The 11,312-nt window shown below is 49.8% G+C and overlaps 1 protein-coding gene across 1 annotated transcript in view; it reads right to left on the reverse strand.

Annotated features, from left to right (window-relative positions):
- The window catches only part of Brf1 (BRF1 RNA polymerase III transcription initiation factor subunit), a 43,504-nt gene extending 37,806 nt beyond the window's left edge, over positions 1 to 5,698 (reverse strand). The window contains exon 1 of the mRNA XM_032908552.1: positions 5,229 to 5,698. Within this exon, the coding sequence (XP_032764443.1) occupies positions 5,229 to 5,412 (184 nt within the window). The 5' untranslated portion in view covers positions 5,413 to 5,698. The remainder of the gene's footprint in view (positions 1 to 5,228) is intronic.
- Positions 5,699 to 11,312: the final 5,614 nt, after the last annotated feature.

Genomic DNA, 11,312 nt, shown 5'->3' on the forward strand with positions numbered 1-11,312 from the left:
CAGATAGTCCTCAGCCACTTGAGTCCAGGTGGAAGGACAGCCGACACCTCTGGCCACTGTGGCACATGTACTAATGTGCACATGGCCACACACAGATGCACACATAATTTAGAATAAGAAAAGTAAGATCTTAAAGACATATGAATCCACTACATTAAAAACCATGTGGCATCAGCCATGCTGAGCGCAGTGGAGCAGGTCTGTAGCTAGGTGGACATGATCAGGAGCTGCAAGCCAATGTGAGACAGAGCAGGACTTTGTCTCACTCTCTTACTCCTACCCCAACCCCCAAGAGCGAAGACTTCCTCTTCCGTTGAAACCTGGCTGCCACCTTTGCACTCCTCCGCTCCAGGTCCATCCACAGAGCACACTGCAAAGTCACCAATCACTGCCACATCCACAGACACAGCCCACTTCCCATGCTGGGAGCCCCGCACTTTTGCTTGGACAGTTCCACCTGCATGAGCCCTGGGAGCTGCCTTCTGACTCTGCTCCTGCCACCCCTGTACAAACAAAGTGCTTAATCAACAAATGTCACGCCAGGTTAAGGTGCTAGCTTACTCAGGCATCCCTCAAGTGTGAAAGAAGAAAGGCCAAATACGACCTCTAGATAGGACTGCCAATCTCAGATTCACCTAGACCTTCAAACTTCAAAGATGTGCTCTGCTTGTAAAAACAGTGGGCATTTTGCTTTTCTTCCATTCCTTCCAGATAAGGTTTTACTATGTATCACCAGCTGACTTACAACTTTGCCTTCCAAGTGCTGGGATTACAGATGTGTGCCACCATGCCCAGAAGACATTTGGTATTTTCTACAAGTTTCTATAACAAAAAAAACACAAGCTGGAAGTATAGCGCAGAAGGGCTTTGAAGAGTCCACCCCCTCAAGGACAATGGAGAAGGATTATACAAGCACAGGCCACTTGGGGCAGAGCCTGAGTTAGCAAAGGGCAGGGGAGACGAGCCCAAGACAGCAGAGTATAAATGGACTAAAAATGCTTTGGGACAGGTAATGCCACCCTCACTCACTTGCTGAACCAGACCTAAGAGGGCCAAGAGACCTGAGTGCCCAGAAAGGCCTCCCCAGAGCACTGTCCTTCATTTTTCTCACAGAGTATCCAGAATAGATAGTCTTTATAACTGTGTTGGTTTGACATAGAAGGCTAGAGATTCTAAGGCCAGCCTGGGCTAGATAGCAACACCCATCCTTAAAAGAAAAATTCTAGAGCAGGTGAGATGGCTTAATAGCTAAAGAAACTTGCTATGAAGCCTGACCACCTGAGTTTGATCCCCAAGAACCTACATGGTGGAAGGAGAGAACCAACTTCCAAAAGTTGTCCTCTGAATTCTATACGTGCAGAATGGCATGTACATACACATATAAATAAATGTAATAAAAAATTTAGGTTCTGATCAAGCAGGCTAGGAGTACCTACCCAGCAGGCCCTGGATTCCACCATCAAAACCATAAGCAATTCTGATTATTGGAACCTCAGGGAGGTTCCCAACCTATCAATGAGGTTTGCTGCTCCCAGGATTGAGAATGAACACTGAGAAGGCAGGTGCCACAAGTTGCATGGTGTTTGCTCTCTCTCTGCAATTCTCAGCGTAGTTCCAAGTCTTGAGAAGCATTTTAAGAGTAGTTTTAAGGGTAGTCTTGAGAAGGATGCAGAGGCACAGAGGTCACCATGCACTGACAAAGGGAGGGAGGCCTCAGAACAATGGCACGTGCTGTGGTGGAGAGTGCACTGCGGGGGACTCTGCTCTGTCCCTGCCATCCGTGTTCAGAAGGAAAGCCCAGACTCTCATGGTGGGGCTCAGATCCCACTTCCCCAGCTACCTTGCCTTGCATTTGGAATCTAAGCCTGGGGTCCTCATGCCCGCTACTTCCCTTGGCACAAACTACTTGAAAAGACCTCTAAAACCTGACTGATCACAGGTATAAGGTTGTAAGTTTCCATAGCCAGGAAGCTCTGCCACAGGACCCCCATCACTCACCTTGGTGTATTAGGCACATACTCTAGAGTACTGTTAAGTGTCCAGCTTAGGTTGCTATAAGCAAAGACACCTTGGAAAAAAGACAGCACTAACAAGAAAACAGAGCCTTACAGTGAAGCTGGAGGAAGGACGAGAAGACCTATGACAGTCTTGGGACAAACCATCTGTCTCCAGTCCATGTGGACATGCTGACTGCAGTGGAGGGTAGGCAGGTAGCCACCTTCTGAGAGATGGCTGTTCAAAGCAACTGACACCTCCCTCCTGTATAACCCATGCTTTCTACCGAGGTTAACAATTCATGGCTTCACGATGTATTCCCCAGGGCACCGAGGGCTGGTTGCTGGAGTGCTTCTCTCTGGAGTGATGCCATCTGAGCTTCTGCTCAGTGCCTCTGAGCATGAGTTCCCAGGATACATGGTGAGGCCTCACTCCACCATGGCTCACACTGTTCTCCCTGACGTTAGGAGGGCACAGTGAGCACAGTGCACTGTCGCCAAGCCCTGGGTGCACCTAGGAAAAGGCTTCCCATGGAAAGCCCTAGACATCTGCCCCAGCAATGACCTGCTGTTACTGCTCTAATCACTCCGGCAGGCATCGGCATCTTGGCAACTCTTTAGGAGGTTATGACAATGTGTGGTAGAACCACCGTCATAGCAGTCCTGCAAACACCCTTGGGAAGTCACCTACAGAGAATAAGAATTTACGTGACATGTGAAACACACCACAGGAACAGAAATGCAGAAGGGAAAAGTCAACCCAAAGTCAAATTTTTGGAAATATCAACAAAACTGGTGAAGCAGCCTGAAAGGCAAAAACACAAGACACCAACATCCAAAGAGAAAAGGGACTTCACTACAGTCCCTTGCAGACATATAGAACATAGGGGTAAAGCTCAGCTGCAGACAATTTGCTTAACACATGAGTCCCACAACTAGATGACCCATTCCAAGAACAAGTCAGAAACTATCTGAAATGTAACTACAGCCATTACTATGACAGAGGCGGGAAAAGAAAACCTAAGTCCAGCTGGCTGCGCTAGAGGTGTCTACCTAATATTTAAGGAAGAAGTGGCAGGCACACACCTACACTCCTGCTGGGAAGAAGACTGAAGTCAGAGCATCATGTGTTTAAGGCCAGCTTAGGTTACACAGTGAAACTAGGAAAGAGAAAGAGCAGCGTGCATTGTTTGTACATAGTCCCTTCCAGAAAGTCAGGGGGCTGGGGTGGGCAGGGGACATGGCTCACTTGTTTCAGGAGTGCGTTACCTCGACATCCAAGGCTGACAGATGTTGGGTTACAGACCAACACCCCATGTAAACAGAGATGAAAACCCACAAGCATGTCCGAAGGACAATACCCCAGATAAGCTTACTTCTGGAACCCACAGCAGATTCAAGAGCCTGCCACACGGGCTGGGAAGGTGGACGGTCCCCTGGGTTAAATGTTTGCTGTGGAGGCATGACTAAAGCTCAGATTCCCAGAACCCACAGAAAAGCAGGTCAGGTGTGTTAGCCACATAACCACAGCAATTGGGAGGCTGAAGTGGGAATCCCTTGGGCAAACTGGCTAGCTAGAGTGGCCAGGAATCAGGAGCTCCAAGTTCAGCAAGAGACCCTGACTTGGTGAAGTGTAGATTATCAAGGAGGGTACCTGATGCCAACTACTTTGGGTCTCCTTACCATGTGCCCACACATACATACATGTATGCCTACACACATGTGCATCCATGTACACACACACACACACACACACACACACACACACACACACACACACACACAGGGCATGGTGGTGCATGCTTGTAATCCCAGCACTTAGGAGACCGAGGCAGGGGAAACTGCTAAAAGTTCAAGGCCAGCCAATTTACACAGGGACACCTTATCTCAAAAAACAAAAACAAAAACAAACAAACAAACAAACAAAACCCATTGTCTCAAAAGCAAGCAAGCAAACAAACAAACAAACAAAAGTTGGGTTTGGTAGTACAGGCTCATAATGGAACTACTTAGGAGGCCGAGGCAGAAGGACTTCAAGTTCAATGCTTGCCTGGGTTACTAAGTTCAAAGTCAGCCTGGACAACTTGTCAAAAACCCTAACTCAAATTAAAATGTAAAGAGCCAGGCATTTAGCTCACTGGCAGAGAGAGCACTTGCTCAGTGTGAGCAAAACCTGCTCCAGAGCCACACACACAATACAAATATGCAAATGCAGTTACTCTACAACCCAAGGGAAAGAAATTACAGACAATTCTAAAAAGGAAGGCAAAGGCTGGTTGGCTCACAAGTCTGATCTCGAAACATTAAATGTAAACAAAAGGTAAGGATGAATGCAAGACAGAACCAGGGAGCAGACTCGCACAGGGGGCGGGGCACACAAGGATCTCTGCTGAGGAACAATGGTAACTCCACGCCAAAAAAAAAAAAAAAAAAAAAAAAGAATCCTTTCAGCAAATTGTGTGGGAAAATGGTACCTCCACGGGCAAGAAAGGAGCCTAAACCTGCACATCGCACTTCCCACAGGCTCAACTCAAAATACGGAAGGACTAGGCTTCCATCGGCATACGGATTTGGGAACTCTTTAGTGTGCCAGAGTCCCCTGGGTTAGATCTCCATTACTCAGAAAATAAAAACAAAACTACATAAAAGGGTAAACGTTAACTTTTAGAAGACAAATGTGGTAATTCAAACGAAGACATTTTAGATTACTGACAAAAGAAACACTCAAGAAAGAAAAGGCGACAAACTGGAATGCTTCAAAATGTAAAACCTTCGCTCAAATGAGTAACTTTTGTTTCGTGAATCATATATACAAAGAAAGACTTGGAAGTATAACTCACTAAAGACTCGACACTCAACCGTTAGGAAACAAACCCTTCTTCTAGCCCTTAGGGCAAATGACACCTGTCAGAGTGACCAACCGGATAAACGGAACCTGCATCAGGCGCGAGCTTGAAAGCTGTGCCTGCCAGATTTCAGGACCCAGCCGGACGACCTCCGTTGGACCAGACCGCGACGCTTGGACCCGGCGGATCGCGAAGCTCATGTCAGCGTACAGGACACGGAGGGGACCTGGCTGCAAATTCGCGGCCGGGCCCTGCCTCAGTTTCCCTGTCCGACTACCCACGGTCCGTCGCAGGGCGATCTGCTTCCGTTTCCCCGCTAGCTTCGACTTCCTACCCATCTTGCACACTCAGACCTGCCCGTCCCCCTCCCCCGAGCTGCAGAACACACCGTCCAGCGACACGAACTGGCCGACTGCCGACGAGCCGCCGCCGCTGTTCTCCACGAACTGCACCTCGGACACGATGATGTTGTCCTCGAGCACCGAACCGCAGCCCGTGCACACCGCGTCGCCGCGCGCCGCATCCAACTCGATGTCCGTGCCGCCGCAACCGCGGCAGACGCGGCCCGTCATGTTGGAGCCGCGGGGCCCCACCGGCCCCCTGCCGCTCACCAACCCGCTCTCCGCCCGCGGCCCTCAGCCCGCAAGGCCCGTCGCACCGCCTCCGTCTGTGCCGCACTCTCGCGAGGCCGCCGGCGCCACGCCCGCCGATTCGTAGCGGCAGATTCGCCACGCGCGTGCGGACCGCGCTGCCTCCAACGGCCGCGCCCGCGGGACCAATAAAGGAACTCCAGAATCACTGGGACGCTGGGACCGAACCGCCGACCTTCCGGGCGGCCGGAAGCGAAGCTCCAAACCAGGAGCCCGTAGGCCTCGCGGGCCACACGCCAGGAACGGGGCGGGGCTTGCGGGCGGGCGAGAAGGGCGGGGCGAGGCAAGGAGCGCAGCCCGGGACGGGACCAGAGCCGTGGGAGGAGCCTGGGAAGAGAACGGGGCCGTGGGAGGAGCCTGGGGAGGGGCAGGGCTTGGCCGATGGGCGGAGCCGGGGAAGAGTCCCAAGAGGTATGGGAGGAGCCTGGAGGCGGGGCCGAGGCGGAGAAACAAGCGGTGCGCAGAGCATAAGGAGAGCCGATTGTCTGTGAGAGGAATCTAGAAACAAAAGTAGTGGGATGTGCTTGTGGGCGGTAACTTGAGTGCGACCAAGGCCGGGCCCAGGGTTACTGTGAAGCCTGCATTGATTGGCACAATAGGCTTTGGTAGAGGCCTGGAGGCTGGACGTAGTGGGAGGAACCTGGGGAGAAAGCACGCCTGGCGCAGGATCAAGGACTGCCCGCCTGGCCGAGGTTTGAGAGGGACCTGGGATGTTCTTCCAGATTCCGCTGCAGCCATCCCCGTGCCCTCCGCCCGGGATGAACACTTGGTCCCTCTCAACGCTGGGTTCTCAGCAGGACTCCCTATTTCATGGTGGAGAGCTCTGGGTAAAGTGGAGCATACACAGAACCCCCTGCATCTGCAGGCACGGCTCTCATTCTTAGCCATACCCGTCAGTCCTTGCGAAGTTTAGCCAATCTTGCGCACTACTGCAGGTAAGAAACTCCAAAATTAGACTGCAGGATGCCACAGGAGCTCAAACTGAATTAGAAAGCATCCTTTCTCGAGTAAGAGGAAGCATTGTAAATACGCAAAATTCTGATCAGCTTGCAAAACCAGTGTAATCCCAAGTGAAATATCAACATGCTTTAAAAAAAAAAAAAAAACTTGGAAAAAGCCAATTGTGTTGGTGCACAGCTTTCGTCCCAACACTCAAGAGGCAGGAGCAGGTGGATCTCTTGTGAGTTTGAGGCCAGCCTAACCTACAAAGGGCATCCAGGGCTCTGTTAAACACAGGGATAACCCTATCACAAACAAACGAACACAGAACGTGGAAGAGATCTCCTCAAAACATAGAAAAGGAAGGGTTAGCGAGATTGCTTGGCAAGTAAATGCCCATGCCAGACAAATCTGTCTTGAGCTCGATCCCAAGAACTCAGGCAAAGGTGGACTGAGAGAATTTACTCTCAAATTACAAAGTTATCCTTTACCTTTCAACATCACACACACAATAAATCTTAATAATAAATAAAGTCAAAATGGCATATGAAGGATTTGAAAGACTCTGGAGTGCTGCACAGTTCCTGTGCTCTGGAGCCACCACAGGGATCCCAAACGAGCTCCTCACTGAATGCTTCAGACATGGCTCAGCGGTTAAGAGCTGAGTTAAGCCCTGACTACTCTTCCAGAGATTCCTGAGTTCAGTTCCCACATGGTGGCTCACAACCATCTGTAATGGGATCCGATGCCCTCTTCTGGTGTGCATGAGGACAGCTGCAGTGTACTCATATACATTAAATATTAAAAAGCAGAGAGACCCTGTCTCGGGGAAGACAAACACAGACAAAGCAATACTCCAGAAGGCCAGAGAGAGGCACCCACAGGAGCACCTGGCCCCCCATACAGTTGGCCTCTTTAGGAGATAACCACAGGCAGGAATCCCAAGGTGGAGGACTAGGGTCCTCCAGTCCTCCTCACAGATGTAGGGCACAGATGCCCCTGAGCCTTGTCTTTTCTCAGTGAGCCCAACATACATTCCAATAAGGCAAAGGCTAAGAAGGGAGCAGTGCCAGTCCTTCAGCCCCTACACAAGAACCAGGTTGAGCACTACCTTCTTTGGAGGGGCTGGGGGATGCTTCCCAACCCCTTTATCTTGGCATTTATAAGGCTCACCCTGTCTGGGTCTTAAAGAGCACAGCTATCTTGCTGCACAGGGAATAAACGTGAGAAAGTGAGTGTGTGACTCTCGAATGCTGCCGTGCAGGGAGGAAACAGCTCAGAGCTGGGGTTGCTGTACCTCAGCAGGAAGTACCCCCAAGTGCTTCATTACGGAGTATCAGACATACGACAAAGGGAGAGAGTGCTTCTGTGAAACCCCTTCTCCCCGCCCCCGCACAGATTCTGCCTTGGGGACCTATACACTGCTTTACCCACCCCCACCCCACACTCTGTCCTCCGACCCTTCTATCTCCAAGTTTGTGTGGCGTAGTCAAGCCCTTCCCACAAAGCAGTCCAGCATACACGTTTCCTTAAATCCAATTCTTCTGTCCCAATACAATTTGTACAGAGTATATTTGTTTGCTAGGGCTACCAAAGCAAAGTGCCCCAGACTCGGTGGCTTAAAATTTCCTGCTTCTTGGGATAAGAGAGATGGCTTAGGGGTTAAGAGCGCGGCCGTTTTTCCACAGGTCTTGAGTTCAATTTCCAGCTACAAGCATCTATAGTGAGATCTGGTGCCCTCTTCTGGCGTGCGGGTGTATGTGCAGGCAGAATACAGTATACATGAAATAAACCTTATAGAAAAAGTTCTTTTGTGATCTAAAGGCTGGGAGTCAAGGTGTGAGCAAGGTCGTTGCTCTTGAGGCCCCATGCCTTCTGCCTCAAAGGGTACTCTGTGTGCGTCGTCATCTCTGGTTCTTTTAAGGACACAACCATAGTATAGAAGATTTAGTGCCTTTCCTAATGACTCCATGCTACCATAACCACCTCTTTAAAGGCCACCTCTTTATAGGAGAGAGAAAGAGTCCTCCTTTTATTTTTTTTTAAGATTTATTTATATGACTCCACTGTAGCTGTCCTCAGACACACCAGAAGAGGGCATCAGATCCCATTACAGATGGTCATGAGCCGCCATGTGGTTGCTGGGAATTGAAGTCAGGACCTCTGAAAGAGCAGTCAGTGCTCTTAACCGCTGAGCCATCTCTCCAGTCCAAGGCCACCTCTTTGAACATGAACAGGGGCGGGGGCAATCCACAGTGGAAAGCTCAGGTCTTCCAGGAGCCCAGTGAGCATTGACAAATCAGCCCGAGGTGATGTGCTTGGTGCCCCAGTGATTCTGTGGCCATCGACGCACCAGGTGAGCCTCTTCTTCAAACATCCAGCCGACTTCGGGATTTAAATCAGACAGAAACACCAGGTTCCTGTAGATGGAGTGGTCACCCTGGGTGACCGCACCTGAGCCCTTCCCTGAGGTTTTCAGTGAGAGAGGGAAGCTGCCTGCCCCTCAGGTGTCTCCAGTACATGCCCTGCTACTACAGTAACCTGTCAGAGTGAGCTGGGGAAGACTATACATGGTGTGCCTCAGGCGTCCCGGCGACAGCATAATTAAAATGACTTTTCCTGCATCCCAAATGCACAGACGACTTTGTTGGCCGCGTTTTGTGTTCCTTCCGTCTTTTTCACTTGGTGTCTCTCAGTTTCCAAACCTGAACTGGTTTTTTACCGCTCTCACCTGTCCCTCCCCAGTTTACCATACCCCTGCCAAATAGCTCTTCCCAGTGGCTCTTGCCCACCTTTGCCTCTGTGGCTGGCGGCTCTTCCAAGCTCCCCGCACCCCCCCCCTTTTAAAGGCTTGGATTCTCTTTTACTCCAGAGCCTCTCCCACATTTCTGCTTGCTCCAGGTTACAGCCTGGCATTGAAAGTCCACTCCATCTGGCCTGTGATAATCTGAAAGTCCCCAATTTCTGTTAAATCCCAGTGCTCAGTGTAAGAGTATCAAGCAGAGATACTGGCTCAGAACTGTAATCCCAGCAACTGAGAGGATCATGGGCTTAAAGCCTGCCTCCACTACATACAGAGTTTGAGACCTACGGTACTTATGACCCTGTTTCAGGAACCATTAAATCGTTGCTTTCAGAATGGGGAGATCATTTTCGTTAACAATAAAACTTTGGAAAAGTACAATAACCCCACAGAAAAGCTATTCTTTCACTTACTCTGAGGAAACAGGATTGAATACCTATGTGTTGTCAGTGCTATTGTGTCCTTTATGACTGCCATTGGCTGCCCCCTGTATGGTATTAAGACCCTGGTATTTTCGCATATTTTACCTATGCACTTGCTCATAGCATCATTATTTCTATTGTGATCAACACAGAGGATCGTGCAGCATTACAACGTAAACCCAAAGGTTCCTCTGATTCTGTTTTGTTTTGTTTTGTTTTTTTTTGACCAGGCTGGCCTTGAACTCCCAGAGATCTGCCTGCCCCTGGCTCCCCTGAATGTTAGAATTAAAGGTGTGTACCACCACGTCTGGCCTTCCCTCTGACTCTTTTTTTTCTGAAAAAGATTTATTTATTTATTTTATGTATATAAATAGCTGTTTTCAGACACAGCCGGAAGAGGGCATCAGATCCCATTACAGATGGTTGTGAGCCACCATGGGGTTGCTGGGAATTGAACTCAGGACCTCTGGAAGAGCAGCCATCCCTCCAGCCCATTCCCTCTGATTCTTAAGCCTATGCTAACCGTGATCAGTAAGCTAACATGGTGTCTCAGACCTCTCATCCCAGCACTTGGGTTGGGTTTGATCTCTGTGGGTTCGAGGCTAGACTAGTCTACATACACAGTGACTTCCAGAACAGCCAGGAATACATACAGAAACCCTGTCTCAAAAAAAAAAAAAAGACATATAATAAGATAACAAGATGATGCCTGGTTGGGGTTGGAGAGATGGCTCAGCGGTTAAGAGCACTGACTGCTCTTCCAGAGGTCCTGAGTTCAAATCCCAGCAACCACATGGTGGCTCCCAACCATCTGTAATGGGATCCGATGCCCTCTTCTGGTGTAGACAGCTACAGTGTACTTATATAATAAATAAATAAATCTTAAAAATGATGCCTGGTGGGCCTCTGCCCAGGCTGCTCGCCAGCTTTAGCTCCTGGCTTTTCGTATCATGGATGCTCCTGGAGAACAACACTGAGAGCTCCTCTCCTTTGCATGTCCAGTGAGTAACTATGTCGTGGCTGATCCATCATTTCCCAGTTATCAGACATACCCTCCACAAGCTCTCCCTTTGAAATACCACACACACACACACACACACCCCTGCAATGCCACAGACCAAATGCAAACGCCCAACATAGCTGCCAACCAGAAGAGGGCAGCGCTGCCACCCTAACATGCAGGGTGAGGGAGCCCACACTCTTGAGCAGAGTAGCCCAGGAGGGGGCGCCCGCCTCTGAGCAAATTCAGGTCGTGGGGATAGCATCTGCCTGTATCAAACGGGCAATTGAAAGGGGCCTCTTGGTTTACAAAGACAACGAAAGCTGATTTTGTTCTTGACACTTGTATTTTTTTCACAGTCCTACAGACATGTACGGTTTCCCAGGGATGAATGTCTATTTCCGTAATGCCGGTGCTTAGCTGGTAGGGAGGAAGTGCTGAGGCTGCCCTTTGCTTGCTTTTCCAGGGTACCTGGCTCACCCCTGTCAGCTAGTCAGCCACAGTCTATCTTGACTTATCTGACATGAGACATATTTTTATTTTTCTGGCTGTCTTGGAACTTGCTCTATAGACCAGGCAGGCCCCAGACTCACAGAGATCTGAATGCCTCTGCCTCTGGAATGCTGGGATTAAAGGCGTGTGCCACCACAACTCCACA

This window comes from Rattus rattus, chromosome 7 (assembly GCF_011064425.1).
Source record: "Rattus rattus isolate New Zealand chromosome 7, Rrattus_CSIRO_v1, whole genome shotgun sequence".
In the NCBI taxonomy this organism is placed as follows: Eukaryota; Metazoa; Chordata; class Mammalia; order Rodentia; family Muridae; genus Rattus; species Rattus rattus.